The 19,496-nt window shown below is 43.1% G+C and overlaps 1 protein-coding gene across 1 annotated transcript; it reads right to left on the reverse strand.

Moving 5' to 3' along the window:
• Nucleotides 1-4,229: 4,229 nt before the first annotated feature.
• On the reverse strand, nucleotides 4,230-15,108 carry Clk1 (CDC like kinase 1). The gene is made up of 13 exons (XM_036173362.1): nucleotides 14,980-15,108; nucleotides 13,209-13,369; nucleotides 12,383-12,614; nucleotides 11,328-11,418; nucleotides 10,874-10,940; nucleotides 9,267-9,383; nucleotides 9,017-9,183; nucleotides 6,736-6,830; nucleotides 6,521-6,650; nucleotides 5,593-5,675; nucleotides 5,193-5,272; nucleotides 4,853-4,943; nucleotides 4,230-4,672 (listed from the first exon to the last, which is right to left on the reverse strand). Exons 2-13 carry the CDS (start codon nucleotides 13,367-13,369, stop codon nucleotides 4,532-4,534), a joined length of 1,455 nt encoding a protein of 484 aa, XP_036029255.1. The 5' UTR covers nucleotides 14,980-15,108; the 3' UTR covers nucleotides 4,230-4,531.
• Nucleotides 15,109-19,496: the final 4,388 nt, after the last annotated feature.

The following is a 19,496-nucleotide window of genomic DNA, read 5'->3' on the forward strand; positions in this document are numbered from 1 at the left end:
TTCATGATCTATGAATCATCTCCCAACTGTGATTTGTACCTGAGCACCAGGCAAAGCATTTCCACTTGGCCTTGGGGCTTTGTAGGGATTCGCAGATTCTTGAAGCCAGGTGAAGTAGCTCACACCTGTAATCCTAGCAATGGAGATACAGGTAAATAGACTTGCTGCAAGGCTAGTCCTGACTGGCCTGAACTCTGCCTCTTCCTCCCCGATGCTGGGGTTAAATATGCATTTACCATACCCAGCATCAAACAGGTTCTCGATTTGATTGTAGATTTATTGTTTAATCTGAGTTTCTTCTAATGGGTTTTTTAAAAACCATTAGAAATCCTGTAGAAAAATGGTCCATTTCAAAGTTGCTCGGAGCACTAGGAAAAAATAAAATGGTTTTGAAATTTTGCTGGATGTCTTATTGTATTGCCATGACAAAACACGATGACCAAGGCAATTTATAAAAGCATTTGATTTGGGGGCTCACAGTCCCAGAGGGTTGGTCTGTGACCATCATGGCTGGAGCATGGCAGCGGGTAGATAGATGGACATGGTACGGAGCGGTAGCTGGGAGCTTACATGGAATCAACTTGAATCCATCTGGACAGGTCAGATCTGCTTCAGATAAGTACAACTCAAACTTTCCTGGTCCCAGGACCCCCTCCCTCACCCTGGAACCCTCCCCAAAGGAAAAAGTATATACTTATTTTTCTAAGCTATTCTGTCTCACCAGCACTCACTCAGACTCAAGCAGCCAGAGTCCCAAGCCAAGAAAGATGGACAGCTCCAAGGCAGCAGACAACAGCCCACCATCCCAAGATGCCTGGCTACCTCAGAAGCCCCCTTCTCTGCCCCCTAAGAGTTAACTGACATCCACTGAGTCAGCTGGAAGCAGTTTTGGGAGACAACTCCCCACTTCCAGTTCACCCAACTTTTTTTTTTAATTTGAGCTGGGGAATCGAACCCAGGGCCTTGCGCTTGCTAGGTGAGCACTCTACTACTGAGTCTGGAATGTTGGGATTCCTGGCCACTCCTCCAGTTACATGACCACACATTCACAGTTCAGTAGCCAAGCATGGGGGCCTTATATCCTACATAATCCCACAAGCAGTGTGATCATGCAATCTATGCACGTGCTGCTCTGTAAGCCTATATGTGCATGTGCAGGGGGATCCATAAAAACTGAGACACAGACCCCTTTCCTCCTCTTCTCCTCCCCTCCCTCTCTCTCTACACGTCTTCCACAGGCCTGGTCATGCTCTCTTCTGTCCCTATTCAATAAAACTCAAAATGTTGAGCGAGCCCTGTCTCAAAACTAAACAGTGGCCGGGTGGTGGTGGCGCATGCCTGTAATCCCAGCACTCGGGAGGCAGAGGTGGGCAGATATCTGAGTTCAAGGCCAGCCTGGTCTCCAAAGCCAGTTCCAGGAAAGGCACAAAAATACACAGAAACCCTGTTTTAAAAAAAACTTTTTTTTTGAGACAGTTCAGTCCTTGCTGTCCTGCATGCAACTGTCTGTGTAGACAAGGTTGGCCTTGATCATAAGAGATCCACATGCCCTTGCCTCTCAAGTGCTGGAATTAACAACATACACTATACCTGGTCTCAAATGTAATTTTTTTACTTTTTACCATTCTGAGCCTTCATGTTGGTGCTGGAAACCCTGGTCCTCAGGAAGAGCAGCCAGTGCTCTTAACCACTGAGCCATCTCTCCAGCCTCTTGAGTATTTTTTTTTTTTTTTAATTTATTTATTATGTATCCCTGCAGGCCAGAAGAGGGCACCAGACCTCATTTCAAGTGGTTGTGAGCCACCATGTGGTTGCTGGGGATTGAATTCAGTCAGGACCTCTGGAAGAGCAGTCAGTGATCTTCACCTCTGAGCCATCTCTCCAGCCCCTAATTTTTTAAAAATCAATTTAAGACTCTTTAAGGTTGAAGTGTAGTTCATCATTGAGTGTTTAGCACAGGTAAGATCCCAGGTCACTCACCTTACCCTGCAAAAACATCCACAACTGGGCTGGAGAGATGGCTCAGAGGTGAAGAGCACCAACTGCTCTTTCCAGAGGTCCTGAGTTCAATTCCCAGCAACCACATGGTTGTGATGAGATCTGATGCCCTCTTCTGGCCTGCAGTCCAACATGCTATATACATAATAAATCTTAACCAAAATTTATTGGACACTAGGAACTCTATCACAAATTATCAGTCAGAATATGGGAACCCTTTCCCATGTAGATTATAAGCCACTGTTCAAACTTTTTTATATATGTAACAATACATATTGTGATCTTGACTTGTTGATATAAACCATAAGAGTGATGTTCCTAAAGTGCCTAGGAAACTAGGATTTTGGTGGTGTATGATTTGTGTGTGTGCACACTCATGCAGGTCAAAACAGGCTGTGGCTTGTCTTGCTCTATTGGGTTCCACCTTACTGCCTTGAAGCAGGATCGCCACAAACTTCTCAAGAGGTAGGTTTCTTCAGGGCTCTCAGGAAAATTTGCACCACCCAAGACCCTGCCTGGATACCTAACACATGCACTGAGCATTTAAACCCAGATCCTTGGCCTCCTGCTTGCACAAGTGCTCTTGCCTACTGAACTATTTCCCCAACCTCAAGGCAAGGAGGTTGTTTTTTTTTTTTTTTCGAGACAGCGTTTCTCTGTGTAGCTTTGGAGCCTGTCCTGGAACTTATTCTGTAGTCCAGGCTGGCCTTGAACTCTGAGATCCAGCTGGCTCTACCTCCCAAGTGCTGGGATGAAAGGTGTGCACGCACCACCACCAGGCTAGGAGTTTATTTTAAAGATACTCAGGTTTACCTTTAGGGGGTTGACTGGTATTGGAATCCTTAGTACCAAGAGAGGATTTGTAAATCTGCAGTCCTTAAAACCCCTCAAGGCATTTTCAAGTTACACATTTTAAGTATTTCGTTCATGTGTACCCATGTAGAAGTTAAATACCTTCCAGAGTTGGTTCTCTCCTTCTACTGTTCCCAGAGATCAAACCAAAAAATAAATGACCAGAGAACAGAGGCTGTGCTCCACATGCATGAAGCCCAAATATCACATCCCACCTCTAGGTGTAGAGGGCCACAAAAATAGACAAAACAAAACAAACAAAAACTAAACAACCTATCTTATTACAGGAACCTTAGTTCAAAAATATGGCCACCAAAGATTCTAGGTTTTTTGTTGCTTTTTGTTTGTTTTGTTTTCTTCAAGACAGGGTTTCTGTGTAGTTTTGGAGCCTGTCCTGGATCTCACGTTGTAGACCAGGCTGGCCTCGAACTCAAAGATCTGCCTGGCTCTGCCTCCCGAGTGCTGGGATTAAAGGCGTGTGCCACCAGTGCCCGGCTTCCAAAAGTTTCTTAGCCTAAAGGAACACAGATCTTAGTAACAAACAGAATACACTACCTATAGATTAGCCAGGACACAGCAGTACTAAGCCCTGAATACAAAATAAAGGAATATGGGGCTACAGAGATGGTTCAGAGGTTAAGAGCACTGCCTGTTCTTCCAGAGATCCTGAGCTCATGACACCTGGTGCCCTCTTCTGGCATGCAGGCATACATGCAGACAGAACAATGCATACACAATAAACCTTAAAAAAGAAAAATATACGGTTGGGAATTTAGCTCAGTGGTAGAGTGCTTGCCTAGCAAGCACAAGGCCCTGGGTTCGGTCCTCAGCTCTGGCAAAAAAAAAAAAAGAAAAGAAAGAAAAAAAGAAAAAATCCAAAACCTTGGCTAATCCTTAGTTGGGCTTCATACATTTGGGAGAGAATACTCAACGGAGAGCATGGGCTACTCTTCTAAAGATTTCTAGCAGCCGGTTGTGGTGGCCCATGCCAGTAGGATTTGCTGAAGGAGTTGGAGGCAGGAGGATCACAAGTTTGAGGCCAGCCTGGGCTACACATTTTAAGGGGGTTGGGACCTCAGCTGGGGGAGAGGGAGAGGGAAATTCCAGCACTCACAAAGCAAGTTAATCTGTAACAGGCATACATGTAGGTGAAAACAGCCATCTATAAAGTATTTCCAAACTTTAAGAAGCCTGGCAGTGGTAGTGCACACCTTTAATCTCAGTACTTGGGAGGCAGAGGCAGGTGGTTCTGAGTTTGAGGCCAGCCTGTCTACAGAGGGATCCAGTACACCCAGTACTACACAGAGAAACCCGGGGAGGGGGGGTGACGAAGGGGGTGACGACACATATCAAAACAAAACGACTACAAACAATACATCAAACTGTATAAACTCTTATAAATTCATAAGCAAAGTTTATTCGAAATTAACTTTTAATTACTGAAATGCCTATTTGGCTTGGCCATGTATTTAATAAATCATGTAAACAATAAAAAACATAAATGTACAAAGCTATACAAAATAACTTAGTATTTAAAACTAGACTGATGCAGTCTGTAATCTTTTTTTGAGCTGAGGATCGAACCCAGGGCCTTGCGCTTGCTAGGCAAGTGCTCTACCACCTAGCTAAATCCCCAACCTCGCAGTCTGTAATCTTTCAGAGCACTATAAGTATTTACAATCTATGTGTGTTTAAGTGGGTAAAAGAAAGGATGCTTTAAGGCTTCTCTGAGAGTAATCCTTTTGGCTGGATCATACTCCAACATTTTCCCAATGAGGTCAAACAGAAGCTCATGTTCAGCATCCTGAGACAGCATAAACTCCTGAAACAGAAAAAGTAACTCAATATAATTGCAAGACCCTGTCTCAAAAGCAAAACTCAAAACTAGAAATAGACCAGAGGGTCACAGTAGACTATGAGAGCCTGGGTTTAATCTCTACACCCCGAAGTGGGGGAAGTGGGACCTTGCAAGTCCTGGTTATTTAAGACCACCCAAGCTTACCTTCAGAGGCTTACAGCGCCGTGAAACATATCTGCCAGCAGAACTGTGTTCATCCCAATCTAATCGATCATGATGGAAATATTTACGTTTCCTAAAACAGTTAAACATTCAGTCACCATTTGAAGTCTGCAAGCTTAAAATATCCAGCATAGATGAATAGTTGCATCAACTACTGTATTTTTCAAGGTTAAATCTTTTCCTAGAGATTTAAGATAGCCAAGCAACAGAAGTACTAAATTATTCACCATCAATAATATGCTATTTTCCTGAAAAGTTTGATTTTTGATAGCTCTGATCAGAATCCAGTGTACTAAAGATGGCATGACTCAAGTAAACATACCTGGTTTTCTGTATCATGTGCTTTGGTAGTGGTCCAAGAATCCTTTCCATCATTGCTAAATGTTCTCTGCTATCATGAGTCTAAAATAAAAACACTCGTTAACTAAAGATATTTAGAAACCAGGCCCCATTCTACAACCCAGTACTAGTTCTGTAGTCCCAGCTGTTCAGAAGTCATCAAAATGGCAGACAGCAAAATAGTATCAGAGCCTGAAGCTGGCCAGTGGTTTTCCCTAAATGGTCGCTGACAACCGTTTTGAATATCTGTAAAACTACCTAAGACAAATCACTCAATTTTGAATTTTGGGCTTTTATAACAGAAAAAAATTCCATTGTATAAATGTATTGTTTGAATTAAAGTAGTTATTTTAAATGCAGAGCCACTAAACATTGTCACTTACTGGAAAAACTGTGAATCCGAGATAATACTCAATAAGAATACATCCTATACTCCAGACATCACATGGTTGAGACCACCCTAGGGCTGCAAAGCAAAGCACAATGTCAGGGGAGAAATCTCAATATTTCTGAAAGACATTTTAACATAAAAGATAAGTTATACTAGCAAAAGTATCAGGTTCTGAATTTAGTGATATGCTCTGCCCTCAATGTATAAGGTTTAATCTTGTATTCTGACTTTTGTTCACAGTAGCCAGGAGCATTAGACTACACCGGTCTCCCTGACCTATTCTGGTGCACAGTCAGACTCTGGATAGCAGCTCAGATTAGTCTTGAGCATGAGGACTTCCTGACTCAGTCCCCAGGAGCTGGGATCCAAGATATACCACCCCTGGTCTGAGCAGATTCTAAGATGCACAGTCAACAACACCTGACAAGCTCTTTTTTTTTTTTCTTTTTCCCGAGACAGGGTTTCTTCTCTGTGTAGTTTTGGAGCCTTTCCTGGAACTCACTTGGTAGTCCAGGCTGGCCTCGAATCCCTCCAGAGTGCTGGGATTAAAGGCTAAGTTACTTGCTAGCTCCACAGCTGGTTGAAACTTCAAGGTTTTTGTTTTTGAAACAGCATCTCAGTATGTGGCCCAGTCTGGCTTCTAACGAGATCTATCAGCCTCTGATTAAAGACATGTGCCACCATGCCAGCAATTTGGAGACACTTAACACAATTTCTAATACTGTATTATTTCTTTTTGATAATTCTGGGAATGGGGCTAAGGGCCTTGGAAGGTTAGACAAGAGTTGTCCCCAGAGCTACATTCCCTAGTTCAGAGTGTTGTGTGATGAGAAAATGATCAACAAACAGTCATAAAACTATCAATTTAACGTTGGCTACAGTAAAGCATTGTGGGCTGTTAAAGCATAAGCAGTACTGACCTAAAATAACTTCAGGTGCTCTGTAATGTCTTGTAGACACCAGTGTACTGTGATGCTCATCATCGTATGTTGCACTTCCAAAGTCTACAACTTTAATATCTGGATTTATTAAGGTTCGTTCATCACGTTTCTGAAAATCAGAAGTGACAAGTTATAAAGGCAAACTACTGAAACCAAGTATTTACTAGTACCCTGATGGTGTTACAAGGACTTACCATTTTAGGATTATAAACCTCTGTGTAGTCAGACTGCACAAATAAGATGTTTTCAGGCTTTAAGTCTGTGTGAGTCAGTTTATTACTGTGCAAAACTGTAAAGAAGTACAAAGAGTTACTACAGTCTCAAAAATCAAAAGAAAAACAAGCCTGCTATCCTAACACATGCCACCTATACTCTTAGCACTAAGAAGTGGAGGACATGAAAATCCCAAGTCTTAGACCAGCCTAGGTAGGGTACTTAAAGAGATTTTTGTCATTTTGTTTGTGACAGGGTCTCTATAGCCCTGGCTTTCCAAAAACTCACTTTGTAGACCAGTCTGGCCTTGACCTCAGAGATTTGCCTGTCTTGGCTTCTTGAGTGCTGTGATTAAAGATGTACACCACCCTCCCGGGCTGAGATTGTAGTTAAAAACAAGGCAGTCTGGTGAGATTGGTCAGTGGTTAAGAGCATGTACCTGTCCTGCTGAACTTCAAGACCTGGGTTCAATTCTCAGCACCTACTTCAAGTGGCTTACAACCACCTGTCCCCAACTCCAGAGGGATCTGACACCCTAGGACTGTGATTACCTGCAGTCAAGTGCATGTGTTATGCACACATGAAAATAACAAAATTAAAACAAAAGAAAAAAATCTAACCCCAACCTTTGGTGTCTAGAAAAATCAGAGGCGGGGAAGCCATGCCTGATAACAAGCTATTCCAGCTGTACAGCCCTCTATCCACAGCACCCAGCAGTTCATTCTAGGGCAGGATAGTGAGATCTGAGATCTCAGGTTCTACAATGGGCCCATCTCAAATCACCAGGGATTGAAGTATACCATCCCCCAACTCCAGTGATGCTGGATGTGGTGGTAGTCCATTCCCACACAATCTTAGTACTAGGACAGAGGGCAAAGCTAGCCTGAACTGCACTAAGACTATACCTCTCAGGAACAAGAAGTCAGCCGACAATGATAGCTACCATCTGTAATCTCAGCACTTGGGAAAAAAAAAGTCAGTAGGTTGCTAGGACAAACGGCAACAGGAAGTTCAAAACCAGGTTGGTTTACAAATCCTAAATCCAGGCCAGCCAGGTCTATGTAGTGAGAAACTATCTATCTAAAAAGAAGCATGCTCAGGAGTAAGGCTCTGTACACCGTAAGCAGGCATTGTGCCAACTTACCACATTATGAATTAAACACCATAGACCAACAACTTATTATCAACCAAATCTTATTTCACACTTAATCATTTCTTTCCTGTGGAGACTGAACCTAAGGTTGTGTGCCTAAGTCACACCCCAAACTGTGCAATGTACTGACTATACAGTCATCAAGATGTACATTAAATCTTTTCAGTTTTTGTTTTGAACAGGATTTCTCTGTAGCTCTAGCTGTCCTGGAACTCGCTCTGTCGACCAGGCTGGCCTCAAACTCAGGAGATTTGCCTGCCTCTGCCTCCCGAGCACTGGTATTGAAGGCATGTGTCACCACTACTAGGCTTTTTTGAACAGATTTTTTAAGTACATGAACATTCGGGTTGGGGATTTAGCTCAGTGGCAGAGCGCTTGCCTAGCAAGTGCAAGGCCCTGGGTTGGATCCTCAGATCAAAAAAAAAAAAAAAAAAAAAAAAAAAAGTATGTGAACATTCAATCTTCACAATTCATAGATTCTTCTAAAAGGTAACATTTTAAAAATTTTCCTTATTCTTTTTTTATTACATACACAGTGTTCTGCCTGCATATAGACCTGCATGCCAGAAGAGGGCACCAGACCTCATTAAGATGGTGGTGAACCACCATGCAGTTGCTGGGAGTTGAACTCAGGACCTCTGGAAGAGTGCTCTTAACCTCTGCGCCATCTCTCCAGCCATTGAACTGAATCTTCTTGTTTGTTTTTCGAGACAGGGTTTCTCTGTGTAGTTTTGGTGCATGTCCTAGATCTCACTCTGTAGACCACACTGGCCTTGAACTCAGAGATCCACCTGCCTCTGCCTCCCGAGTGCTGGGATTAAAGGCGTTCGCCACCAACGCCTGGCTTTGAACAGAATCTTAACAAACAAGCTTTCTATCTTTTAACCACCATGACCCCAATCTCAATCTGTCTCTACTCTCAGGTCTGGCTTTTAAACCCCACATTAGATCTCATCTTTACTTTCCTGTGGTGATGAAGCTATACAGAACACAAGGCCTCATTTCTGTTACTGAACTACAGCCCCCAAACCCACTAGGTTCTTTTTAAAGATCCAAATTAGTCTGATATTAGTCTCACTCAAATTCTGGAAGGCATGTCAAGAACTTACAGTTTACAGATCTGCAGATCTGATATGCCATTTTCCTAATATGGTCCATCCGAAATGGCAGAAAGCCGTTCTCCTTAATGAAATCATAAGTGCTAAGACCCAGAAGTTCAAACACAATGCAAACGTGACCACGATGCTCAAACCACTCCAACATCTGGACACAGCGGCTATAAACACATCAAAATAACTCAATAAAGTTTACAATTCAAATCAACCTCAAACTATTTCCCAAGTTTAAGTTGATACTCACAAAGTACTGTGGGGATCTGTTGTATTTAAGTGTTCCAGAACTTGTATTTCTGATCGAGCAGCTTCACAGTATCTGTCCACATTTTTAACTATTTTTACTGCTACATGTCTACCTCCCCTGTTAGAAAGAATAAATCCAAGTTAAAAGATGATAATCCAAGCTGGGCATAGTGTCACATGCCTTTAATCCCAAGCACTCTGGAGTCAGAGACAGGAGGATCTCTGAGTTTGAGGCCAGCCTGGTCTGCAGAGACCCTGTTTCAAATAGGAAAGAAAAAAGGCACTGCAATTCAGCATTAAGAAGCACAAATAATCTTTCACTATAATAGAGCCAGTAATTTTTACCATTTACTAAATAAAAAAGACTAACCATACAACTACACGAGTTACCCTTTGTTCTTTCAAATAAAGAATATAAACAGTCTAGGTTAATACTACATTGAGAACACTACCTCAATCTGCCTTCTAAAACTCAAAACAAATAGAGTTAGGTTTTTTTTTTTATAGTGCCCAACCACTATCAAGTACTATCTCAAATATTCCTCCAGATTATCAGAAAAGTTGGTGTAGGGGCTGGAGAGATGATTCACAGGTTAAGAGCACTGGCTGCTCTTCCAGAGGTCCTGATACAATTCTTAGCAACCACATAGTGGCTCAGAACCATCTATGAGATCTGGTACCCTCTTCTGGCATACAGACAGAACACTGCATACATAACAATCTGAGAACCTTACAGCCTCTTCCAACTCAATTCATTTAGAAAAAAGTTTCTACCATTCCTGGGGCAGGAAATCTATAGCTAATTGATAAAGGTGATTGTTTTGTATAATCAAGGCCCCATATCTTATTCCCAGGATGAAACACATAAGTTTCAAAAAATAATTCTATCTTTAACAGAATGTGTGCCACTTTACAACAGTTCAATTCCCAATACCCCACACTGAGCAGCTCACAACCACATATATGGACACCCTCTTCTAGCCTCTGTACTCATATGCATGTGTGCACATACACAATTAAAAATAAAAATCTGAAAACATTTTTAGCACATTGAATCCCTGGGTCTGATTATCAACATGGGCATGGGTTAAGGATTTGATGGACATAATTCTATCTTTGACACCTATCTAGAAGAGAAGAGCAATCATCAGCCCTGACTGTGCCATCACAACTTACTACAACTTTCTTGAAGCTGCAAATATGTTTAGTTTTGTTTAAAATGGTATATACCTTTTGATCCCAGCACTGGAGAGTTCCAGGCCTGCACAGTAGTCCCTGTCTCAAAAGCACCAAATAAAGGAAGGTACCTTTACCTATGAAAGTCTTAGTACCCTAAGTCAAAAGACCCAAGCCAAAAGGTTATCTGGTATCAGCTAAACTAATTTTCTCTACTGAAGAACTCAAAAATAAAATGTAGCTGGGCTGTGGAGGTACACGCCTTTAATCCTAGCACTGGAGGCAGAGCCAGGCGGATCTCTTTTGAGTTCAAGGCCAGCCTGGTCTCCAAAGGAAGTTCCAGGAAAGGCACAAAGCAACACAGAGAAACCCTGTCTCGGAAAAACAAACAAACAAAACAACAAAAAAGTAAAATGTAATCTTGAAACTTACACTTTATGATCGATGCACTCCACTACTTTTCCAAAAGCACCTTCACCTAAGGTATTAACAATTTCATCTAAAAAAGAGAAAACAAATTTTACTAACAAGAAGTAGAAACAATGCACTTAAAGACTATCAATGCAGATTATTCTAGGTGAGCTATGCATTTCCTCATCATTAATTACTTATCCAGCCAACACCATCCAAAAACATACAACTATTCTTAGAATGATTTCATTCTCAGGCTAATTTCATTAACTTGATTTACTGTTCTGAAATTTCTGTACAACAAATATTAAAACTCTAAAGAAAGCAAAGACATAATCCCCTCCCACCAAAAGAAATGAAACAAAACAAAAACAGAAAGAAAAAAAAGATTTCCAAATCCCTGAAATCTTAATCTATATATATATATAGATTATGTTATCTGAAAAGTTAATAAGTGTTGAAAAATATTCTATACATCTTGCACTTAGTACGTCTCCACTCTGACAGATCAGGTGACCCTCCTCATCATCCTCTACACTCCTGGTTCTTTTCCTTCGGTGACTCTTCTGGAAACGTCAAGTGGGCGGCACCAAGATCATCCAGCCAATCAATATACCCGAGTGAATTCAGGGCAGAATACGAAATTCATTCAGCGGGGAGATATTCAGGCATTCAGATACACGCCAGGCCACAAACGGTTGGCAGGAGCAATTTCAAATTCAGTCCCCAGAAATTCACAGGGCACATAGTTTATGTTAACAGGAGAAAAACATGGCAAGGAACAGATTTTCAGATAAGATACTCAAAATGGTAAGGCAACAAAACACAAACACAATTGTTTCTCTTTAAAAAAAAATTTCTTATCTGTAGCATTCACTGAAACATAATTTTAAGTTTCTAGTGTCCTAATTTAATGCTACAAAACTGTAGGATATAGTATTTATTTTTAGTACACTGTGGCCAAATTAAGATTCCCTCACTAAGAAAACAGGTATTAAAACAGTAAAACCATAGTCCTAATTTTGGGAGGAAAAAATTTGGCATATAACATCACAGCATTTAAAATGTCATCTGATATGATTTCCAAATTAATATACAAAACCATTAAGTTCAAATCTGTAGTTTGCTTAATGAGAAAAGGATTATAAACAGGTTAAAATAGTCATAACTAACCTTCACACAAAATTCCTAATTCTTTGTGATAAACTGACTGAACTAATCAAAATAAGACTTCTTAAAATAGCATTAAGAAACTCTTTTAAATATACTATTTTTAGTTACCCCCTCCACTAAAGTAATAGAATGGCAATCAGTAGCTAAAACGTTATCAATAATAAGCCTATTATTACAGAACTAAATATACATACATTGTTTTCATGAATTTCCTATGCAGTGCACAACAAATACTGAAATACTCCCAGAAGCTGGAGTTGTGATGTATACTTAATCTTAATTTTTCTCAAACACAAATTTGCTCCCTGTTCTCCATGGAAAATAAAGCCTTTCAAAATATTTAAAAGGTGCTCCTACCCCATGTGCCTGATGACGATGGCGGGAAGTGCTGTGGTGAGTCCTGTGTTTACTCTTGTAGCTGCTTCCTCCACTTCCCCCAGAGGACTTGCTACTGTGATTCTGATATCTGCTTTCATGGTCTCCATAGTAATAGGCTGGCTCACATCCCATGTAGTCATTCCTGTACTCATCAATGTAGCGTCGACTATGGAACTCTTTCTCACGTATGGATCTGCTGTCCAGATAATAGCTACAAGAGAGAAGTTTGTTTGCTACACCAGAACAAAGAATCCACACTGAATCCCCAAGTCCTCTGCATGTAGGGGACAGAACTCAAGGTCTTTGCCCAAGTTAAGTATTTTACCACTGAACTACTGTCCTTCAGTAACCTCTTGATTATGCAATTAAGTGATAGCACGTACATGACCCTTAAGGCTTTATGCATGGCAGGCAAACATTCTACATCTGAACTACATTCCCAGGCCCAAACTGTTTTTTTTTTTTTTTTTTTTTAAATTGTTTTTAAGACAGGGTTTCTCCATGTAGTCCTGGCTGTCCTTGAATTTGATCTGTAGGCCAGGCTGACCTTGAACTCAGAGATCTGCCTGCCTCTGTGATTAAAGGTGTGCACTGATTAAAGGTGTGCACTACCACTGCTTGGCTGAAAAAAGAAATTCTTACAGACTTTGCTTTATGTGCCCTGTCTGTATGGGTGGTACCTATGAGTGCAAGAGAGGGCATAAGGTCCCCAAAAGAGGGTCACTAAAGGTTCTGGGTGTGTGTGTCTCAAAGGCCTGAGAACCCAATGTCTGCTGCCACAGCCTCAGCACTCTGCCCTGCTTACCCATCGGTTGTTTTGGAGTGATCGTATTTGCATGGCTTAGGCTCTCGAGCAGGGCTGTATGATCTCTTCTTTCTTCTGTGACTGCCGCTGTTCCTCCATGTCCCATAATCCCAATCTCTTTCGTCCCAGTCAGGACAGTAAGGTCTCTTTAAATGTCTCATCTATACAAAAGACAAAATTTCCCAGGTAAATTGGATTTCTGGGATGTGTAGCAAAAGCTTTCTTTGCGAATTCACACTAGTTTAGATTTTTTTTTTCCTTTTCTTCTCACTATGTAGCGTCTAGCAGTACTGGAAATATGTAGACCAGGCTGGCCTTGACCTCAGAGACCTGCTTGCCTCTGCCTCCAGAGTACTGGGATTAAAGGCATATCATGTCCAGCATTGACCTTTTCTTTCAAATCTAAGTTTCTATATAGCTTAGGCAAAATTTTACCACCATCTTTCCAGAAGTACAAATTACAGGTTCGGACATGATTTATTTCCTCCCAGGAACAAGTCTCCCTATAACAATCCAACCGCAACTAACCTTAATTTTTTATCTGTTCAGATATTACCATGTGTTTGTTACTACTCAAAAAATACGGAGACAGAAGGAAAAGCCTGAACAGAAAAATGGCTCATTATGGGTGTAGGCCGATCTTGGCTGGCCTTTTGCGCTGAGTCAGCAAACTTCAGGCATCGTCACTAACACAGCCAATTTGCTTACAGGGCAGTCCGCGATGATGAAGGCCATAAAATTGTTTACTTGAGAGGGGGGATGATTCATCCTCTTAGGGCGCTCCCCCACCCTTTGCTAAAGGTCAACAATGCCCGCTCAAGAGTACATTTTACACCGGGCGGCGGTGGCAGGCGGAGCTCTGTGAGTTCGAGGCCAGCCTGGGCTACAGAGCGCGTTCCAGGGCAGATACCAAAACTACACAGAGAAACCCTGTCTCGAAAACAAAAAACCCAAACCAACAACAACAAAAAAAAAAGGGTACATCTTACAACTTTTGTCTACAAAGGAAAATACTTTCCAACTTTTAAAGTTGCTACAAAAGCCCTGTTTCAAACAAAGAATGTCACAATCTCCAGAGCCACCCAACTCCTAAACCCGTCTCTGTAAAAATCACTTGTCACTGTGACAAGCCCTGTCGCTGGGCTTGCCTCTTTGGGGGACACTTTTCTGTCTAGCAAACTCAAGAAGCGGGGCCCTGTCTCGGTGGAAGCCTCTTAAGCCGCCGCCCGCCCTTGCGCCCACGGCGGGCAGGATCCCATCAGCCTGCGCGTCCGGCCGGGTCACAAAAGACCCTTCGCTTCACATCGAAAAACAAATCAAACAAAATCAGCACTAAAACCGCGTCCTGCCCCTTCTTCCCTCGACCACCGCCGAGAGCAAAACCACGACGACCCGGGCGGAAGCCGCACCCCGGCGGCGCCATTCCGCGGGGCCAGCGCGGCCTCCGCCATCTTAGGTGCGGCCGCGGGCGCTGGCGCTGGCAGCGGGGCGCCGTCGCTTAGGACGCCCCGGCGGCGGCGAGCCCCGTTCCCACCGCCGGTCAGAGACGAGGCCGGAGCTCCGCGGGGCCGGGAAGGGCGAGGCCGGAGCTCCGCGGGGCCGGGAAGGGCGAGGCCGGAGCTCCGCGGGGCCGGGAAGGGCGAGGCCGGAGCTCCGCGGGGCCGGGAGGGCCGCCGCGGAGCCCGGGCGCGACATCCAGGGCACTCAAGGACGCAGACCGCGGGGTAGCGAGGACGCGAGGACGGCCCTGACAGACGACACCGCGTCTTACCTTTCCGCAGACGCGAACCCGGGGGACAAAGCGCGCGAGGCGACGGTAGGAAGCGTGCAGCGATGGCGACGAACTGCCGGCACAAAATGGAGCTGACAGCTACGGCGCAGGCTTCTTCTCGAAAACACTGATGACGTCGGAGGGGCGGGGCCTGCGCCCGGCCCGGGTGCGCAGGCGCGGCCCCGCCCACCGAGCGAGCCGGGTAGGAAGGCGGAGGAGGTGGTGGCCCTATTGGCAAGGCTGCCGGAGAGTTCTTAAGCTCCCTGAAGGTGAGACCGGCACAGTCTCCTCCACGCTCACACACACACACACACACACGCACACACGCACACACGCACACACGCACACACACACAAAAAAGCCCTGAATCTGACTCTGAACATTAAGAAACAAGGAAGACGAGGGAGGCAAGGTGAAAAGTAGCACGTGCCCTGATGGCAACCGACTAAACGTTTTGCAACTACATCAAAGTAGCTCTGGTTAGTAGTTGGCTTGATTTGCACTTTTTTTTTTTTTTTTTTTTTTCCCCCCGAGACAGGGTTTCTCTGTAGCTTTGGAGCCTGTCCTGGAACTCGCTTTGTAGCCCAGGCTGGCCTCGAACTCACAGAGATCCACCTGCCTCTGCCTCCCGAGTGCTGGGATTACAGGTGTGTGCCGCCACCGCCGAGCTTTTTTTTTTTTTTTTTTTTTAAACTGAGGAGCCAACCCAGGGCCTTGAGCTTGCTAGGCAAGCGCTCTACCACTGAGCTAAATTCCCAACCCTGCACTTTTTTCTTTCCTTTCCTTTTTTTGGTTTTTCGAGACAGGGTTTCTCTGTGTAGCTTTGGAGCCTGTCCCAGATCTCACTCTGTAGCCCAGGCTGGCCTCCAACTCAGAGATCCGCCTGGCTCTGCCTCCCGAGTGTCGGGACTAAAGGCATCGTGTGCCACCACTGCCGCACTTGGTTTGCACTTTGACTAAGGTTCTGTGACCTATTTAAAACTAGTTTTTGGCCGGGCAGTGGTGGCACACACCTTTATGAGTTCCAGAAAAGGTGCAAAGCTACACAGAGAAACCCCGTCTGGAAAAACCAAAAGAAAAAAAAACTAGTTTTTAGTGGTTGGTTATGACATGCACTGAAATTAAATATATTCCCACAAGCTTTTTGTTTGGTTGTTAATTAATTAATTTATTTATTGTTTTTTCTTCTTTTGAGACCGGGTTCTCTGTATAGCCCTGGCTGTTTTGGAACTCTCCCTGGCCTTGAACTCAGAGATCCTCCTGCCTCTGTCTCTTGAGTGCTAGGATTAAAGGCATGCACTGCCACCTTCTGGCCCATGTGGTCATCTTAAGATGGTAAAGTTACATGGCACCTTTAAAGGTAAAGTCACCTTTAACCTTAGTAAAATTGGCTCCAAGTCATGTGGCTGTTTACATCTTGAATGTCATCACCAAAGATGGAGAAGAGCCACATGGTTGCTATTTAAAACATCTGTTTTCCTAGTAGATGGAGCAGAAGGCAGGTGTGCCAGCCATACCCTGTAACAGGTAGGGACTGAGGGATGCTGGGAGAATCCGGAGGTCAGATCCAAGATGTTAAATAGGCATCTCAGTGGGTTGTCCTGGGTTTAGAAACTTAACACTGGTCACATTGTATCCACAGTCAGAAAACATACAAATGCTGGTTTTAGCTTTGTCACCCACCTTTTTATTTTTATGTGTATGGATATTTTGCCTTCCTGTATGACTGTGTACCATGTGCCCACAGAGGAGGGCAATCCTCTAGGACTGGAATTAGAGATGGTTGTGAGCCACCATGTGGGTATTGGGAATCGAACCCAGGTCCTTAGGGAGAACAGTTGGTGCTCTTAACCACTGAGCCATCTCTCCAGCCCCTGGTCCCCTTTTTTTATCCAGTCCAAAACCCTGTCCAAAGAATTCACCCATTTAGGGTAAGTCTTCTCAAACCAGTTTAAAAAAATGTTCACAGATATGCCCAGATCTTTGTTTCCATGGTGATTATAAATATTTCTGGATCTCTGTGAGTTTTAGGCCAGCCTGTTCTACAGGGTGAGTTCTACGACAGCCAAGACTTATGCAGAGAAACCCTGTCTTGAGAAAACAAACAAACAAACAAAACAATACAAAACAAAAAGAGAAAGATGACTTCGTGGCATAAAGCAACAATTATAAAATTTCTCAGTCCTACTGAGCCCTTAGTTTATCATTGTATCTCTTTTTAGACTAAGGAAGCAACAAGTCTCCAAAATATTTTGGATATGTATGATAAATATTTTTGCATGATGATAAGAATGTAAGATTATATTTGTTTGTTTGTTTTGGTTTTTCGAGACAGGGTTTCCCTGTGTAGCTTTGCGCTTTCCAGGGACTCACTTGGTAGCCCAGGCTGGTCTCGAACTCACAGAGATCCACCTGTTTCTGCCTCCCGAGTGCTGGGATTAAAGTTGTGCGCCACCACCACCCCGCCTTTTTTTTTTTTTTTTTTTGGTTGAGTTCAATTCCCAGCAACCACATGGTGGCTCACAACCATCTGTAATTAGATCTGGCACCCTCTTCTGGCCTGCAGGCAGAACACTGTATACATAATAAATAAATAAATCTCTTTTTTAAAAAAGCTACTAACTTACTATAAACTGTTAATGATTAAGACATGCAAGTTATTAGTCACCTTGTAAATGCTTAAATTTCTTAATGTGTTCGAGAAGTATACTTGTAGTTATGCTAAATACTAATGTAAAAATTACAGGAACAAGCTTTATTTAGCTTCCTGTATATGTTTTCAAAGTTAAGCCTAAAACAAGTAACTAGAAACAAGCAAATTTTGTTTCGTTTAGATATAGTTGATAGATGGTCCTCAGACTCTTCAGAGATCAGCTGAATATGGCATTTAATGTTTAATAAAAAAGCTTCCTAGGCAGAGCCAGGCAGATCTCTGTGAGTTCAAGGCCAGCCTGGACTACCAAGTGAGTTCTAGGAAAGGCACAAAGCTACACAGAGAAACCCTGTCTCGAAAAACAAAAACAAACAAAAAAGCTTCCTGCAATAGAGAGAAATGCCAGCTCTTGGAAACACCTGAGATCTCCTCTAAAGAAGATGATGGAGCTTGCTGTATATGTGCAAAGCCAGCCACTGCGTGAAAAACTGCTTTTCACCCTGTCCAAACTGTGGGCAAGCAATTGATTGCCCTGCTTTGCCTAAACAAGGTTGACCAGTTCCCCACACTCCTCCTCCACAGGAAAGTCTGCTGGATGTTCTGGGCCTGGTGGCCAAAGACTGACATTGTTCTGGGACACTGATCCTAGAACCATGGCGGAACCTAGTGTGATTGCCCAGGTAGCTGTTAAGTGTCTGTCATTTTTAACAGATTCTGGAGCTGCTTGGTCTGTACTTCCTGCTTACCCCGGTAAATTTTTTTTTTTTAAGTTTTAGAGCTTTATTAGGAGATAAAGTGGGGGGCGAGGTGGGAGAGAAAGAGAGGAGATGTAGGCCTGGAGCAGGAGGGAAGAGGGGAGCAGAGCAGAGAGAGAGCAGAGAACTACCCAAGTAAAATTTATCCTTCTCAGATCTCTGATGGAGCTGATGACTATGCGTGATCATTTTGTCAGTTTAACAGCAGCAACAAGGCTCCAGCTGCCTTCTCCATGCTCTTCATCTGTAAAAATCATGCTTCCAGCTGAGAAAGATGGTTTACCTCGCTACCAGACTCTAAAAAGACATAAGCTCACAAAACAGGTTTCAAAGTAACTTTTTACTATTCCTTTATTTAAAGTAACTTGCTTTACAATGACTGCTGTCAATAATCAACCACCTGTGTCTCATAGTAAATGTTTGGATTTTTAAAAAATGATTTAAGGCCGGGCAGTGGTGGCGCACACCTTTAATCCTACACTCGGGATGCAGAGCCAGGCGGATCTCTGTGAATTCGAGGCCAGCCTGAGCTACCAAATGAGTTCCAGGAAAGGCACAAAGCTACACAGAGAAACCCTGTCTTGAAAAACCAAAAAAAAAAAAAAAAAAAAAAAAAAAAAAGATTTAAGTAAGGTATATAAAAAAATGAAAAAATGCTTCAGATTTCTTTCTCTCATATGCCATTGTTATATTAAGACTTAAAAGTTTGGAGTTTTAACACTAATTAATGGAGTTCTGAGAAGCTATTAATCTACTCTGGTAAGCACTGACTTTTTGGGCAACCTACCAACATTACTTCAGAACCACCCAAACAGAAGAAAAGAAACACCCAGCCTCCCCCAGACAGGAGAGGGCAGACTGGCTGGCCTTCCTAGACCATATCCTTAGCAGGGTTCTCTTCTGTCCTTTCTTCAGGCAGGATTTGCTTTGTAGTACAGCTGGGCTTAGAGTCATGTGCTACCTGGACAGGCCAGCTTCCCTCCTATCTGCAGTGAATTGTGAAGGAAAAACAGTACTTGAAGGATACAGATTAGCATGGTCATGGTATGGGATTTGGTCAGAAAAATGCCTGCACCTGAGATCAGCATTTAAAAATGGATACTCACATG

This window comes from Onychomys torridus, chromosome 23, assembly GCF_903995425.1.
Source record: "Onychomys torridus chromosome 23, mOncTor1.1, whole genome shotgun sequence".
NCBI lineage: Eukaryota > Metazoa > Chordata > Mammalia > Rodentia > Cricetidae > Onychomys > Onychomys torridus.